Source organism: Agelaius phoeniceus, chromosome 11 (genome assembly GCF_051311805.1).
Source record: "Agelaius phoeniceus isolate bAgePho1 chromosome 11, bAgePho1.hap1, whole genome shotgun sequence".
In the NCBI taxonomy this organism is placed as follows: domain Eukaryota; kingdom Metazoa; phylum Chordata; class Aves; order Passeriformes; family Icteridae; genus Agelaius; species Agelaius phoeniceus.
Window position 1 is genome coordinate 16,265,383 of NC_135275.1, and position 18,202 is coordinate 16,283,584.

At 43.1% G+C, this 18,202-nt stretch overlaps 1 protein-coding gene across 2 annotated transcripts in view; it reads left to right on the forward strand.

Moving 5' to 3' along the window:
- The window catches only part of SYNPR (synaptoporin), a 99,923-nt gene that overhangs the window by 5,773 nt on the left and 75,948 nt on the right, over positions 1-18,202 (forward strand). The window contains exon 1 of one of the 2 annotated variants that reach the window (XM_077184360.1): positions 6,271-6,357. The exons of the other annotated variant lie outside the window; for it this stretch is intronic. Coding sequence (XP_077040475.1) covers positions 6,286-6,357 — 72 coding nt within the window. The 5' untranslated portion in view covers positions 6,271-6,285. Of the gene's footprint in view, positions 1-6,270; positions 6,358-18,202 lie in introns of those variants that run through there. 2 annotated transcript variants of the gene reach the window in all.

Here is an 18,202-nt window from a genome sequence, read left to right on the forward strand (position 1 = left end):
AACTGAGAACTGTGCTTATCAGCAAGTTGCTGTTAAAATGGTACAAATGCTGATACAGGGGAAGAGAAAAGGTCAGCAGTGCCCGACCACATTGCAAATAAATGACATCTTTCATCTGGAAAATGCCTACCATTTTCCATTTTAGGACCATGTTGTGATCACATGGAAGAGCTGATTTTAAAAGGTCAGCTAATAGTTCATTTAAATCCTGATGTTCCTCAAACAGCCCAGAGTGTGACCTGGTATAAAATAATTATGTAGGATTAGCACATATGGTTGAGAGACAGGGCTCCAGGAGCAGAATGTTTTGGAGTTACATGCTGCTGCCGTGGAAGTTCCTGGGAGAAACTGGTAAAATCTCATGGCAAGCCATTTCAATGGCTGCTCTTATCCGAGTGTGGCTGTTTGAAGCATTAGGAATAGAAGATGAGAAAAGAGACTCATTAATGCTAAATTTGATTATATATGCAAACCAGGTTTCTATGAAAAGAAGAACAAAAATGATCTGACTTTCAAACTAGCAATAAGATGTGTGCAGATAGAGGGTTCTGCTATTAGACAAACACAGTTAAAGTCTCCTTGACAATTTTTATGAGGGCGATATTTCAGTCATCACTCCTGTAAATCAGCATCTGCATAATTGGAGCTCCGGGTAAAAGCCCTGCATGTTGACATCTCTGGATTCAGATGTTGCAGTTGGGAGAGGACAGGCTTGGGGATACTTGTGATAAAACCCTTTTTATCATTTGGATGCTCAGGTCCCTAGTTTAACCTGCATTCATGGCACTATATGTGGTCCCAAGGGGCAGGAGGTGTTGCTTGGTGAAGTTCTCTGCTCTGCTCAAGGGGACAGGACCTTGTCCTGAGCAGGGAAAGAGGAGAGGCAGACAGCAGGTGACCCTGGGCTCTGCACAGGGCTGGTTGTGGAAGACAATGCTGCTCCTCTGCAAGCCCAGCTTTCCCCTTGGGCACTGAGTGAAAACGCTCCTTATGGGCCTGGGGTGCAGTTTGGAAAACAGCACCTGGCTGTCTGTCTGTCCAGCCCAGCAGCTGCCAGAGGGGTCTTCATGGATTTTACTCCCAGGGGAGTCTACAGAGTGCTGTTCAGAACATTATAGAAAGGAATATACAGTGTGGAGATGCTGTGTTTAAGGTGTTTGTTCAAAGTGGCATATGTGCTGCAAAGTGTGACATTGTTGCTAAGGTGACAGCTTGCTTGCTTTTTGGCAAAAGCAAAAGAATCCTGAATATAGGCAAACTGTAAGATTTTCCTTTAATTTGCACAGTTTTATCTTCTGGTTGTGATAGAGACTTCTCAGGTTTGTGTTTGGGAGCATTGTCTTCCCATTCTGAATATTTCACTCAGTTATAAAAGCTAATAGTGCTTCCCATGCTTAAGGAAAGTCCTAAATCACATAAAATTATGAGGATTCCAGTTATTATAATTGTAGATATAATTTACATCATTGAAACACTTTGATATATAACATGTACTGAAGCAAGGAAGCATTCTCTAAGAATATTTTATATAAACAAAAATATCAGGTGTTGTGTCATTAGCAGCCTATGGACGCAGGCACATCCCTGAGTGCATACTCCAGATTTTTGGATGGGGCATTTGCACTCATTTGCAAGTGCTAAGCTGGAATGGATGGTGTGGGCAGAGCTCCTGTGGGTCAGGCTCAGGGGTTGGTTGTGTTGGGAGGGAGCAGAGTCTTGTTGGACAGCCTGGGTTCTACAGTGGTGAAGTATTTTCATAATGCCGCCAGGGGAGGAGGATCAGCAGAGGATAAGACTGGTGTGGCCCCTAAGGAGAGAGGGTTTTCCAGATGAGCAGCCATCTGTGGCATGAAGCAAATGTTATGGACCTCAGTGTTGAGAGCAAAGAAGAAAGGTCTCACAAGATGAATGTCAGCTGTGGCCCTTAAAGCAGAGGGGTAGGGGCATGACCCAGGAAAAAGGCTCAGGAAAGACTGAAGTAATGTGCTCATTGCCCTTTATTGTTTTACCTTTCCTCTTTTTTTTTTTTCCCCCAATGTTCTAATGGATGGATAATTGTGTTTCTCTGAGCAAGCTGTTCTGTCTGTGCCTTTTCCAGAATTCCTTAGCATCTGGGAGAAGGCTGTGTTAGAGCCTGTGGGAGCTGCTGAGCAAATACTGTGGGGAGCAGAAAGTGCTGCAGCCTGAAGCTTGGGATAAACACTGTGGGGAGCTCTGGGGGCTCCAGCTCCTGGATAAGTCCTGGTACAGATGTTCAGCCCAGTTTGGCAGGGCCATTGCAAGGCAGAAGCTGGTGAGGATGTTTTACGTGATCAGACATGACACAGGGAGCTTTTGCTGGATTGGAGAAGCCACTTTGATAAGAAGACCCCATCCTAGTCACTAAAATGTGCAGGAGGGAGGTGGTGTTAAGGAAGCAGGAGAAAAACTGAAGCAGGAAGATTACAATGAAGTTTTATCCATTTTCAGAGGAGAGGTGTACAGTCCCAGACCTGCTGTCAGAAATAAATCTGATTTGACTCTTGCAAAAGTCCCAACCTGTCAACTTGATCTTTATTCTATGAGAAGTACCAGAGCCTGCTGTGAACAGCCCGACTGAATATTCACTAGAAGTACTCAAAACTCTGAAGTACTGAGGGTGAAATTCTGCCCAAAAGATTTCAAAATGAAATGCTAACCAACATCGGCAAGATCATTGATACATCAGGAAGTAATTTCTAGTAACAGCTCTACAGTAGCTCTTTGAATTTCAAAGAGAAGTTTATTGTGTTTGTCCTCAGTCTTCTCTTTTCCTGATGTTAGTGCTCTGCCCTCCTGTGTCATTTCTCAGGGGATGCAAATCCAAAGTATCTTTGGCTTGAAGTGATAAGCCCCAGCTCAAATCCATTGTCACGTATATGTTGGGTGCTTGTGTTGGGGCCCCATGTTTGACACTGCATCTGACAATCTTCATATTAGGTGAAAAGCCTCTCTGCCATCCCAAATAGTATTAAAGAGTAGCAAAATCTTCCTTTCTAGGTTCCCAAAAACCAAGAAGACATCTGGCTTCTTGGTTCAGCCTCCCTGAGGTAGGCTGTATGGTCTATGGCTGCCTTAAGCATTCAGCCCAAAATACCCCAGGAAGCCAGGAAATATCTTACAGTTATTGAGCAAGCAAACTTGAGCATTGCCTGAACTGTTTTCAGGATAATCTTCTCCCTGGCTGTGTGCTGGAGGTATGCTCAAAGCAAAACCAAACAAGACAAGGCCCCCATCTGCATGCAAGTCTAAAACCACATTGTTGTGTACCCCTGCTCCTCCCCACACAGAGGTCATGTTGCACACAAATCACCACTTCTTTGCATCAGTTTTTTACCCCATTTCAAACAGTTTTTTTATGGAGGGAAGTGGTTGAACATGGCAAGGTCACACCTCCCTGTTGGGACTATAAGGGGAATGATGCTCTTGGGTGTATCTTGTGTCCAGCCCAAGGGGCTTAGGTTTGATACTGAAAATTGGCTTATTACTGCAGAATATGTATATAGCAATAATTATCCTTTGAAGCTGAGTTTCAGTTTCTCTTACTGGTTTTTAGGGACTGTGCTTGAAAGCCAAATCAAGCATGGGATTCCCCCACCGCTGAATCCAGCGGCTGATAAATCCGGCAGGGCTCTCCGGATTGCCATCTCCAGGGGCAGTCAGCGTGCTGGAATGGAATTAGGGCCCGGTTTGAAAGGAGATGCCTGCCAAAAAATTAAACAATGGATGCCTTCCTGTTTAATTTTAACATTTTAATTAAATTCTTCGCTGCTGTGTGCCTTTGATCTTGGTGAGCTGATGCACGTGGTGTGTGCTGTTGTGTCGTCGCAGCATTTTGTTCTAATCTTTCATGCAGATGCAAGGATGCATTTGAGGGTGGATAAAAGTGCAAAAGCTGCTCACTGCCAAGTGCTGAGTGCATTGCAAGCTGCCTTTTCCAACTGGTGACCCACGGGCATGTGGACAGAGGGATTACTCACAAGTGTGGCTCAGTAGAGTTTCTCTCTAAACATATTCACTCCATTTTTTAATCTTCTGTGAGCGGTGCTACAAGAAGAATTTCCTTGATGGAATTACCCATTGAGAGGGTTGATGCCAAGAATGAAGATTTTATTGTGAAAGGAATTTAATTTCAGGTGGAATAATTAATAAACTTTGATTCTTCAGTCAGAGAGCAGAAGCAATGCTGTGTGTTGTGCATTGGGCACATCCATCGATTAATCCCAGCCAAGTGCCCAGTTTGGGAGCATTTGGCAGGCAGCTGGCTTTCCTTGCAGCCAGGCACAGAGCAGCAGGAAAGGTATTGGAAGGAGTTTCCTTGTGGATTATAGGCTGGGGCAGGTGATTAAGGATCATGTGGAGTATTTGTCCTTTGTGATTTGGGTTGTACCTAAAATGTCAGGGAAGAAGCTGTCATTGCTACATCAAAAGGAGTCATTGGTAGAGCTGCTTTGGGAAAAGAAATCTCATTTACTTGAGGGAAAAATAATTCTTAATCTCAATTTCCTTTCAAAACTAGCACTTTGGTGAGATCGTGAATGGAGGAATATTTGTGACAGAAGCTACAATATTTCAACACAAAATATTTCTGTAAAGAGATATTCTCTTCAGAAATGGTTGTATTCTCCTCCTCTGCACACCTCACTGAGGTGCCCCAGGCTCAGTCCTGGAGGAGTCAGTGGTGGGAGCCTTTTGCCAATTGGAATGGTTCAGTCTGGCTGTGGAACCTGATTTCCAGAGCGGGCACAGGGTGGGGGCCAACCCAAACTCACTGAAGGCACAGCAGTGGTGTTCCCAGGCTAGATGTTGCAAGCCCTTAGCACTGGCACTTAGAAAGAAAAGTCAAGATTTTTTTGAGAGATGACAACTCTTTCGGGAAAAGAAAAGTGAGTCTAAAATGCAGAAAATTATTTTGGTTGAAGATTGTCATCTGACATGTAAGTCCACGAGTGCATGTTGGTACTGTCTGTAGTCTGTGCATGTATTGTGTGCCTTGCCCTTTTTCTGGCTGACTGTGGAGTTTTTCAGAGCTGTGCAGGGGCAGCACAGTCCACTCAGCAGAGCATCAGCATTCCTGGGCCCCCGTGTTTTCCTGCATGGTCCTGGGGCTGCTGTGGCAGCCTGTCACTCGTGGCAGGCAGCTCTGTGAGAGGGCACCCGTTCCAGCACAAAATCTGTGCCTGTCCAGATTGTGAGGCCCTGGCAGGCAGCAGGAGCTGGCCCCATGGCGGGCTGACATATGCAGGGGATGCTGGCTGTGCCACAGGGTATGAGCCTCCTGCCACTGCTGCTTCCCAGGCAGGGATGATGCCATGAAAATCAGCTCCTTGCCCGTGGTCCTCCATGCCCAGTGGTGGTCCCCACTGCAGGGACCAAGTGCTGTCACTGCTTCTTTTTCCCCTTCTCTTTTTTCATCCTCTCCATTATGGCTTTCACAGCAGAATGACAGCAACAGGAGATGGAGATGGGGTTCAGGTCTTGTGGCAGAACTGATCCAGCACAGCTTGTGTTGCTGAGAAATCAAATAGAAAAGCTCTTTCTGCCATGTAGCTCACCATGGCATAGTTCAGTCATTTCTAAAAATGGCTTTCCCTCTTCAAATTTGTGTGCTCATTAGTGCTGGCCACCCATGGGTGCAGCTTTGTTTGTTCGTGCAGCTGGAGGGGCTCTGACAGAGCTCATAAATGTTCATTGTGCAGCTCAGCCCCTCAAAAGTAGTGACTCAGCAGTGATCAGACGTCTCTCATGGGACAAACAGTTCCCAGCTATTCCCAAATTGCACTGAAACCTGTGTGTCACTGGGCTGCCAAGAGGCAGGGCTTGAGTACCCCACATCTGTATTGCTTCTGCACAGAGAGATTGCTAAGCATGTCCTGGGTTTTAGGACAAGAGTATTCTTGCTTCGTTTAAAAGAGAATTTATTTTTTTTTTCTGGGGATTTTTACACTCCACCCCATGATGCGCTTTGGGATGCATTCAGCTTTCTCTTCTGAATAGGGCTCCAGATGATGGAAATAAATTATCATAAATTAGAATAGATTGCACTCTTCAGCATCTCTACATCTGTCATTATGTTTCTTTAACAGTTCAGTTTAACATTTATACACACTCTGACAGCAGCTACTGGTGTGTATGCTATAAATATTGGCTTGCAGAAGACATTAATGGAGTTTAGGTAAACGTTTGATGCCGCTGAGATTCTGTTCCATATGGTGGTATGCAGAAAAATCAGATTCTACATGCCACATATAGTGGTCACGTATTCCTATGGACTGGCCTCCTGGCATTGCAGCAGCTCACTACCCCACCAAGAAAGCACAGGTGCCTTCAAAGAGGAAGGTGAGATTCTTGCAGTCTATTCTGATTTTTACCACCTGTATTTATCTGTGATATTTAAAGCCAGCATGTAGCATGTAGAGATGGGAAGCGCTTATGAAAAAGAGACATCAGAAGCAGCAATCAGGCAACAAGATGTGGGAATGCTCTGCTTTGAACATGTCTGAAGAAAACCCATGGGATTTTCTGGCCCAGGTGCCATTTTGTTGTCAGTAAATGAGTGGCAGGGTGAAAATTTTGTGCATTGGTTGGTCACAGTTGCTAAACCTGTAATATTTTGCTCTACCCCTGATGCAACTATCACCAAAACTACATGGAGGGAGTGTGGCATGAGGGTTGAGGAGTCTGGCTTGCATCCCTCTGACTCACAGGAGGACAAACAGCTGAGACCATCATGACAAGAGGCAGGAAGAAATATATTCTGATTCCTCTAGTATTCCTTCTGCAGTTCAACAGAATTTGGGTGCTTGTTGTTGTTGGGTTTTTTTTCTGTTTGGTTTGTTGTTGTTGTTTTTTTTTTTTTTATTTTGCTAATTGCAGCACTTTGATTAGTGTAGCCTGATGGTGTGGCTGTGTCCTCTGCAGTTTCTCTGATTTACCCCACTTTCAGACTAGGAGGAAGGTCTGTGCCAGGCTCAGCAGTGCAGAGGGGCAGCTGGGGTAAAGCAGCCCAGCCCCTGCTCCTGATGTGGGGCCCTGGGAAACATCTGGCTGGTGCTGGCCTGGGGCACATCTGCTGCAGAGAGCAGTGCCTGCTGCATTTGCCCCTGTGTAATGCAATGTAAGTAATGAGGTAACCACAGTGTACAAACTGACTCAAAGCAGGGCAATCTGAGGAGAAAGTGCTCTTCACACTGTAAATTGCTAAAGGTCTTTGTGATGCCAGTGAATTAAAAATCTGAGAAGAAAAAACCCTCCAGTGCTGTAAGTTCAAGATGAATCTTTTAAAAGCTGCTGGTGGGGAGGGGAAAAGATAACTTATCTGAATGGAAATGTATTTAAACTCTGTATTTTGTACAGCTCTGTGTTGCTGCTAAGCAAACAGTGTGTTCCCTGTCACATGGAGAGCTGGAGGCATTTTTGTATAGACTGAATAGGTTTCTGTGTTGATGTTACCCCTTTTGATCTTAATCATTATTCAGGTTTTCAGTCCTTTGCAGGTTATTCCTTTTAAAAGGAGTTGCTTCAGATGATTTGGTGGTTCACTCTTATTTATTCACACTGGCAGTACAGAGGAGCCTGGTGTGCTCCTGCAGCCACCTTCCCCCTGACTGGGCAGAAACCCCCTTCTTACCCTTGAGTTTCCAGGTTTTATTGCTGTTCTGACTGCTTGTATGGTTCTTCTGCCTCAACTTTCTTCTGCTTTTTTGCTCCTGTGGAGGAAAAAAAAAAGTTTTGTGAAACCATTAGCAGAATCTTTCTGCCCAGAGCAAAACCTTGCCTGTGAATTTCCTTTGAATGCTTACTTGTGTCTGAGCTTGAGGCTGGCACTTAGGTCTCTTGAATGGGGTTTTAAAGGAACTAAACTGTACTTAAAGAAGGGCAGCATTTACATTGGCCTGATGCTAACGACATTTTAGCCCAGCCAACGAGATTTTATGGTGAGCCTTGGTCCAGCAAGGAGCCCTTCAGCCTTCTCCAAGCTGAAAGAGAAGCTGGACTCTGGGGAGCAGTTTCAAAGCATTGAAAAACTCCTTTATCATTGTTTGTTGTGTTTGTTTTTTGCATCTTTTGATTCTTTGAGGACTGGACAATTTATATCTGCAGTCTGGGTGTAGCTAGGACAGGTGTGGATTTCTCCATGATGCCCTAATATAAGCATGCAGAATTTGGGAAGGAATGTGCAGTGAGAGGAAATTCATGTAAACAATCTGCATTGGATCACTTGTCATGAGGATATCTCTTTGAATTATGTATTTAATTAACTGCATTTAAAAAAAAAATTAGCTCTTATCTACACTGTAAAGATATTTTTGGCTGGAGAGGAGAGAAAGGAGCGCTTATTCTGGATGAGTTTTTCTGTTTGTTTTCAAATACACATTATGTTCTCATAGGAAAGAAGTCTGTGTACTTCTTTTTCATCAAACCTTTTAGCTTTCACATATGGCTGACATTCATCAATTCTAAAGCTGTTTCTTTTAAGCTTTCTACCCCCATTGTAAACCTGGAGATGACCTACTCCCAGTTCCTGCTGTCACCTGTCCCTGGCTGAAAGGCCCTTTGGGGTAGGACGGGAGAAAAGTCACACTTTTTGCATTCCAATCAGTGCTGGATCTCGGAGTTTAAAAATATCACAAGTGAAAAACATGGATGTGAGTCATACAGAAAGCACCCTTCATTTCTCAGGAAGTAAAAATATCAGAAAAACACATTCTTCAGATGTTTCCTCCTGTTGAGAGGTAGCCACATCTAAGATTTCTGTTTGAAGTGTTGAATCATAAACATTGGTTCCCTGCTGTCACAGTGACCACTGGGTACAGGAGACGCCTATTGAACATGAACAGCTCACACTGTGCCAGGGATACATCAGCCACGAGGGTCTGGGTGAGCTTTGCACGAAGAGCAAAATGTGGAGAGGGCTGCAATGTCAACTCTGGGCCAAGATACTCCAGCGCTCAATCCCAGTCTGCAGTGAATGCCCCACTTCTGGAAAGTTCTGTGCTCGCTTTGGACCCAAACACTCATCCACGTCTAACACAGGGGGTGTCCTGTTCCAGGGCAGCATATCTGCATTTTGGGGGAGTGATCTCTTTCTTTTCAGTCATTGCCTTTCCCCCTCAAGGGCTGCAAGACCATGGTTTTGTATCAGCTTGCTTTAGTGGTATTTGTGAAGCAAGCATGTTTTAAAATGCATATGCATTTCCCTCTGTTTTTACAAGATTAATATTTGAAAAGCTATTTAATACAAAAATGCCTAAAATTGTTTAAATCTGAGGCATGCTGGAGAGATCAGAGAACTCTTATCAGCTGAATTAGTAATGTTGAATTAGAAATGAGAAAATCCTTTTCAATTTAAGTGGCTTTTCTCAGAACTTTTTGCATGTTTAATATCTTCATTCATCCTTCTCATAATTGTGCCAGTTTCAGCACTCCCTGAGTATCCATGCAGATGTGCACAATGCACACTGTTCAGGCCCTGATCCATCCAGCCAAGCTTTGCATCCCTGAGGACCACCAGGAAGCCCCCAAACCATTTGTGTAACATTTTCCTCCTGTGGATGCAAAGATTGAGTCCTTCACGGATAGTGTCGTACTTGTACTTGAAAAACCTGCTTGTGCTGCTCTCTGAGAGATTGGAGAGATCATGAGTGCTCTTCAGTGTAGACACTTTACCATTATCTTCCAAGAATCCTAAAAAAAAATTTGAACTGGAAATAACATTTGCGTAATATTTTGTAAGAACGCTCCCATGAGGCTCTTCAGGGGGAATTACAAGTATTGCTTTCTTTTTCTTCATAACTCTTGGAGGGGGTCAGCCTCTCTCCAGTCCCCCTTGATAACAAGCTGCTGTGAGAGCTTAGCAGAGCAATGTGTGTCCTGGTTGCACCAGATGGATCTCATTTGTGTTGCTGTTCGTAGTCATGATAGGCAGCAAATGGAGTGCAGCCTGAGGCAGCACTTTGCTGCCTGAAGTTGATGCCTGATGAATTATGGAGATAAATAAGGCAAGAGTCCACCTTTGCTTTTCCCTTTGAGTGTGCACCTAAGTGTTAGGTGGCCCACGTTTGAGAAGACAAAGTGAAATGAGCTTTCAAGTACTTCCTTGAAGTTGTCTTAATTATTTCATTATAATGGTAAAGAACAAAGCAAAAGAATCAATAGGCCTAATTATTACATCTAAATGCAAGAGAAATTAGTCAGTGAACTCTCCCTTCTCTGGGGAGGATTAATCTTCCTATGCTCTATTTCAAATGTCTTTCAGAAAAATGAAAGGCTTATCACCTAGGAAACACACGGTCCTAATCGCCCAGGTCTTGCTCTTGGATTTATAGATGGTGAGAGGACTCTTAGTTGGCCTTCTGAAGCACAAAATGAGGTTGTTTTGCTTGTGTTTAACCGTTGTAGTTGAGTTTTGTAGCTGGGTGATTTGAATGATGAGCGCAGTTGGGGCATGTGCCTCGTGTCACCCCAGCAGGGTTTGGCCAGCTCTGGGTGAGCTGCAGGAACCAGCCCAGCACCAGGCAGTGCCATGTGGAGGAGATGGGTTGGATCCCAACCCATGGGATGTGTGCTGCCAGTGAGGCAGTGCTAATTCGCTCAGGTTCTCAGTAATAAGTGCTGTACTGATGAATCTGTAACACTTACAGAGCTGTCCCATTGCCTTTTTGATTGCTATGTGAGACTCCAAAACAGGCAGAATTTGGCTGCAGCCACAAGATGATTACAGGTGATCCTGGCAGGACCTGATTCTTCACCCTTGAATTAGTCACTGGATTGAAATAGCAATAATGTTTCCCACATACAAGGTTTGGTATGGCAGGAAATTCTGGTCCTGTCTCCTTGCTGTTGTCTTGCACCAAGCCAATAGCATCTTGTGATACTTTCTACTAGGTTGATTATAAGAATTTCAAGCTGTGACACAGATGTAAGATGATTTCAGATGAAGTGTTACATTAATAAATGAATCTTCAGCATCTGCCCCCCTTAAGGTCTGACTTTCTTTAGATTTTGTCATTTGTAGTCATGTGTTGTGGTGGTGGAAATACAAGTCTGGAAGTACTAAGATGTGCTTCCCTAAAATAATTCCACATTTTTGCATAGGCAGATCACGCCCAGGAATAGAAGGCTTGGGTTTATTCCTCGCCTGCAAACCCAAGTTAGTGTAAAAAAGACTCAGTAGCTGAAATATGAAGTCTAAGTACAAGAAAAAAGAGCCATTTCTTTGCATAACACTGGGGAAATCAGCCTTACAGTTCACAAACTGAGATGACAGCTTGCTGTAGGGAAAACTTCAGTCCATCATTATTTTGCTTATTGGGTTGCTTAACTCATGGCAGTTTATTAATTAGTTTCTATTTTGCACTCTTTCTTAAAAGAAAAAGATTCCAACTCATTATGTATCACCCTTGTACCTTTCTTTCTTCTCAAATTACTCTGCATCATGGTCGGTTCCCATCTTCCCTGGCTGTTGAGTTGATTAACTGGGTGATGCTGACTGGAGGGCATGGGCTGGGCCACTGATGCACCACCTGATTATGTGGTCATGGAAACCCCCGGAGGTAAGACCTCTGTTATCAAAATAAATTGGGATTTTCTGCCAACTAATGGTTGGCGAAGCTTGCACTAATGCTAGATTCTGATGGATGATGTGCTATGGAAGCCAATTAGCCTTTGCTGATAAGCTAGACTTTGATTAAGCTCTTCCAGGCTTTCTCATCACAAGAAACATGTACTACTCATTGAACATGCAAATGTATTTGCAGTGTGTAATTACAAAATTTTCTAAAGGAGCAACCTATTTTAAACAGGGCTTTTGTTTCACTCTTATTCCTTCGTTGCACTCACCAACTCAATCACACAGGCTAATTCAGCAAACATAATTGACTGGTTTTAGGAGTTAAAATATCCTGCTGTTGAATGTTTTATGCTTCAAATATCGATTATAATGAAGACCTCTGTGGTGGGTATGTAGCTCTGTGCAGCCACTCTGAAAGACTTGCCCTTTGCAGTGAGCCTTTGGGATGCAGAGGGCTGGCAATGCTGGGATCTGCAGCCCCAGCCAAATTTAAAAGTGATCTTGTCCCAATAATGCTGAGAACAAACTCTTTCTGTAGCCATAGGCTGCTGAATATGCAGCTCGTTTCACTTGTTGGAAATTCAGTTATTGATCCAATTAGCTCCTGACCTGTTTACAGGGTGATTGTTGTAATTAAAATTGATTATGGCTGTGTATCGTGACTTTGATCTTTGATGCTGAGGATTTGGATATTATGGCCTGCTGTAATGGATTATGTAGCTGATAATGGATTGTGAAGAGCATCAAGGAGTTCATGTATCTTCACACTCCTCAGAGATACATTTTCAGTGTTAGATTCTCATTTGTGGTGCTGTTAACTGAACAACAGTATAATGTTGCTTACCCAGGCATACATATTTTGTTAGCTTTAGTCACTTTGTCTAAGAGATTGTGTGAGCTCCTGTACCTGCCTCTATCAACACCATAATGCTTTAGGAAAAAAAAACCTAGGAAATGGACATTTTGTTTCCAGGTATAATTCATAGTTGTAGTCCTCAGCTGTACCAAGGGCATTCCTATAGTTATCTGCATGTCCCTCCTAGCTGTGGTGCCTTTAGTTTATTGCATGCCTAAGAGCATGAAAATCAAAGTTGTATTCTGCTGTACACTGATGGATGAAAGCTTGGATGAAAATAGTTACCATTTTCTAATAGAAATTCCTTCACAAATTCTCCAGTCAGAGCAGTAGAAATACAGAGAAATGGGCATTGTACATTGTTGTACATCTCATCTCCTGTGGTGTGGCTGTGGGGTCAGAGGGGAGGAACAAGCAGGTTCCAGATGCATCATCTCCTTTGGTTTCTCCCCCAAACTCCCAGTGCTGCACTGACACCTGAGACAGGGGTAGTGGTCTGTCAGGGCATGTCCCTCATGTCACAGACCCTCTGAGGTGTGTGGCTTTTAGGATGGAGAAAACCAAGGATCTGACTGCTGCACAAACCTGTGGTTTGATCCTGAGAGAGTCTGATCCTGCAGGAGTAATCTGTATGGTGCGGGTTTTTCCCCCTTTTGCAGATTATGATTGATGACTTCACCTTATGATGCCTTAGCACTGGGGCTGGTGGGTTCAAAAAATGCTGGATACAAGGAGCATGGTTGTTCTTCCCTTGTGAGGCTTTGCTCCCCCAGTCTCTGCCCTCAAGCTAAAGCAGCTTCCTCTGCTCATCACGTGGATACTCCCAGGATTTCAGCTAATGACCACAAAGCACACTTCCCACTCTAAAATCATGTGTCTATCCTCTTCCAAATTAGCAGTTTTCAGATATCCCACTGGACATTTGGCCTAAAATAGTCTGAACACTTCTACTGTTTTATGGTCATCACCAGCTTTCATGACAGGCTCTGGTGAGGCCACAGTCTGAGCACACACCATTGTAGCCTTTGTTAAAATTTAATTCCATCTATGGTAGGAGTGTTGCAAGAGAAGGTTTCAGGACTGATGTTTGAGTGTAAATATCTGAATTATAAATTAAATTCTGCAGCTATTCGGGTTAAGAAGAATTTTTATGAAATCTTGAGAATTGTCATTCTTTCCCATTCTATCAATAGTAACTGCAAGCTTGAGCATATGCTGCAAAAGGCACTGAGGTGAAGTATTCACTTAGAGAGAGAACACAAGTGCCTTTTTCATCTGAGGCAAATTAGCAGAAAAGGAGACAACTTCCAGCAAACTGTGGCTTCCGATCTACAAGCTGATAAAATCTGCATATTAGTCACAAGTTATTTTTCCAGATTTCTAGTTCATTCTGTTTTCTGAATTAAAGATGCTGAAATTCCCTTTCAGTCTTTCAGTCTGTTTCATAACTAGTATACTTGGTGGGGAGGGGAGAAAACAAAGTAATCACCACCACCATAATTATAGGTCACATCTGGCAGGTTGTGAATTGGCTGGGGTTTTTTGGGAGTAAGTCTAGAGAAGGAATGCAATCTTTATTGTGACCATGTTCTGTAAAAATTGGATTTTTCTCAAAGAGAAGGTGTTAGTTTGTGCCAAAAATCTGTTGGATTATTAAATTCAAACCCTTCCACAGCTAAATTCTTCATTGCATGGGTTTGGGGCTCAGCATCCCAGCACATCCTGTATTAGCACACTGGACTTTCTAAAATCTGAGGTAGGTGTGCACATTGTGTTCAAGTGTGAAAGCACAGAGCCATTCTGAATCTTTGCAGTGGTGGATGTGTGTCTGTCCAGGGCTTGCTCCATACTGAATTAATTGCTGTGAGGATTGATGGTACTTCACTGATTTCACTTGCCTGTCAAGGGCTATGAGTGCCATGAGCTTTTCCCAATTACAGGAGATATCCCTGGCTGGGTGAAGGGGTACTTCATCCCTTGCCTCATTTTGTAGCAGTGAAATCAAGGGCTTGGGGGAGGAGATGGTTCCATATCAGAAAAGATGTCCCTTTTTTGTGTAGCAGTCATCAGAGAATCAGCTTCTCTGACAGAAGTAGGAACCTCTGGCTACATCATGGGCATTGCTGCTTAGGATAATTCATAAGACTATTTTGGCTGCAAAGCTTGGCTTTTTACTGCTTTGTAGCATTACAGTGACTGAGGACATCTCTTGAGCTTCACTTCAGCCACAGAAGGTGTTTTCTGCATTGTTTTGGCATGTGTTACTTTGTGTAAGAGTTGCTGAGCCTGAGTTTCTGCCTCATCATGACCTCTGGAAGTGCACTGCTGTTCTCAGTGTTGCCTATAGAGCAGCTGGCACAATCAGAGCAACTGCCATAAAATGAGTTGTCTTTCATGATTTTTAATACTCCTCTAGTTTGGGGCCACCTTTGGTTAGTGTGTGTAAATTTGTGATTGGCTTTTATTGTGTTTTGTATCTTGAATTTAAGTTGTATTCACTTCTGTAGCATGAAAGGATGCACAAGGAGGAGGGCGCATCAAAGGTTATCAGAGAACATATCCAGGATTTGCAGATTGGGAATATTGACCCACAAGCAGAAGACAGCAAAGGCCAGTTTAATATGTACAGCCCATGGTTGCACTTTAATTGGCTTGGTTTGTGGCAGGGTACTGTTCCACTCTTTTATGCATTATTTTTCCAGTCAATAAATCATCTGCACTTGTGCTTTTCACTGTCTGTCTTTTTCCACACCTCTCTTGTCCCATTTTCACTGCCCTCAGCCTGATCATTGCCTAGAGATGTACGTGCATTGGTCCATCACTCATGAGGAGGATTTTTTTGGTTGAAATAAGTCTTCCCAGAAGGGCTAACATAGAATATTTTATTCTTCCAATTCACTCTGATTGCTGCAAGAGTTGAAGTGAGTCTGCACATTTAGATACAGCAAAGACTGTTTTTATCTCTGATGAAAAACTAAAATGCCATTAAAGCAGAATGTTTGCAGTAATTTTCTGTGTATATGTGCATAAAGGCCATAAGGAGAAGTGGACCTTATCGATTTGATGGCACTCATTATCCTAGAGCTATTTTTTCACAGGCTCCTTCTACCATAATTCTAGACTATTTTTCTCTTAAAATTTGCTCTGACATGTTTGTGTTTTGGAGGAATTTTCCCTCCACAAGATGAAACACCATCCTGTCATCTAACTTATTTCTTTGGTTTTTTACTTGTGGCAAATTCATGGAAGTTAAATGCTGAATTCATGGTGGGCTTGGAGGAATGCATGATTGCATTAACCCTTATGCACTGTTGTATATTGAAAATATCCTCTGTTTATTTTCTGTTTGGGCAAACTAATTGATTAAGCCATGCAAGATTTTACATCCCCAGTGACATGTCATTAATAAAGACAATGTTTTCTAACATCTATATAGTTGTGGGATTTTTTTTATTTATTATTATTATTTTCAGTATGACCTTCATGTTGGTTTTGTCTGTTGGTAGGTGGAGCAAGTAACAATGTTTTTGCAGGGTTAAAACATTCTCTAACACTGGGTATAAATTGTGACTATTGCTGCACAGAGTATAGAGGCAATGGGTGATTTCCATGTTCCCAAGATTCTGCTCTTCTGGAAGACCAGTATATATGTAAAACATCTCGTGGCTGAAGAAGGATTTCAGGAAAAAAAATATGTAAAAACATTTTCTACAGAAGCACCTATGCTGGAGGAGTTGGCCTAAACCAACACCTTGGGCTCTGCACCCACAAAATCCAAATAGAAATCTTGCTGGGCCAGGTACCAATTCTCTCTGAGTCATTCCTACCAGGTGGCATCACCATGGTCATGACCCATCTCCCTGAATTTGCAGCAAATCTGCCACTGGCAGTGGATTGGAGTTTATTTTTCTCCTGTTTCTGTGGTAAGAGATTTACAGTCATGGCTCTGTATGCATCCAAGGCAGAGAATGAGGGATGAGTGTGTGTGCCCAGCATGGAGCTGGGCTGGTACCCATCACCTGGGCAGGATACACGCTGCTTTTTGGAGCAGTTGCAGCTGAGATACTGCTGTGCTGGAGCATTTTGATCTCTGGAAAAGATTTGGTTGCCATTCAGTTGGATTTCCTACAAAAATAACCCCAAAGCATTTTGGATGACGGGAGAAGCTTAAGGCACGATACACAGGGAAGCATCTCCTCTGGAACTGAGCAAGGGAGGTGAGACAGCCTGATTTGGGGGTGATTTTGGCATGTGCCCTTCCCCTGCATCTCCTGGAGCCAGGGAGGCTTCTGCTTGGGTGCTGGGATACAGGAAAGCCTGCAGGAAACCTTCCCTAAGCTAGGGAATTACTGTGCCCATTTTAAAAATTAATCCATATAGTCTTCATTTAAATTTATCTTACCTCTCACATGCTTAAAGCTTCTCTATCTGAAATGTGCAATGGAGAACCATTCTGCAGGGATCTGTAGGTTAAAAAAAACCAAAACAAAACAAAGAAGGTATTTCCATGGACACAATAATTTTTATTTTCTAAAATCAGAGACTGTGATTGGACTCTGTGTCCCCCAGGAACTTGTTTAGAGCAGATACACTCTCTAAAGATTTAATGACCAGAAGCATTTTCCTCTTGTTTCACAATTACTTTTTTTTTTTAAGTGAATACTCATAAAACATGGGCAAAATGTAAAGCTGAAAGGAAGAGAAGCCAGGAATACTAAAGAGAGAGAGAGAGAGAGAGTGCTTGCTTGAAAGTGTTGGCCAAGCAGCTGTTCATGCCTCCTATTTAGCATGAATGGAAGACATAGCCCTGATTAAAAATGGTAGGTAGCAGCTGCACAGCCTGGGCTAAGGATTACCAGATGGTTAACTCTGATTGACTTGTCTCCATGGAGCTCAGTGGGGAGGGAGGAATGGAATATCTGAAATGTGATGAACATGCTAGGTACACAATTTTTTTATAATGAATGTGCCAGATTTGTTTACATGCTTCTTGAATAAAATATGGCTGCTAGTTTGACTTAAGACAGACATCTTTAGTACATGCTATGTTGCAAAACCTTGCTCTTTTGATTGTAGGTGTGATGATTCCCCCTCATCTCTCCCCCCCACACCCCGGTGCTGTGATACAGCATAAAATAATTGGTTGACAGAATGTTGATTCTGCAGCACGGGGAGGATTTGCACAGATGGGAGTCAAAATATGTCTCCTTGCCTTATGCTAATGCCACCACAAAGGTTAGGGAGAAGTTCAGAACTGAATGTGGAATCCTTGTGCTGCTTTAGCTGTTGCAAAGTGTTTGAAGTCAGTACCTGGTGGAAGAAGATCTGGATCCAAATGCTCTGTGTGTCTGCTCCCTCTGTTTTACAGCAAAAGGGAACCAGCACTTGCTACATATTCATCATATTATGGTGCCTGTGTGGTTGCTTTTCCTTGACATGTGCCCATGGTGGCCAAAGTGGGATTTTTTTTCCTACCCTGGAAAGGTAGTCACGGATATCTCTAAAAATACTGTGGCAAGAGGATGATGCATCAACATGATTTCAAACAGCATTTTCTTAAGGGACTTGGCCACATTTCTCACAAATGCCAAACAATTGTCCCTTGTTTAAACATGTTCTGCAGAGGCTGTAGCCATGTGCAAGGTGGTGAATTCCTCATAAAACCTGCTTTTGGGATGGTGGAAGAAAGTGGGAATTGGTCAGTTGAGGGCCAGAACAGCTCGCCCACCTCTTCTGGACAGTCCCTGGGAAGCAGC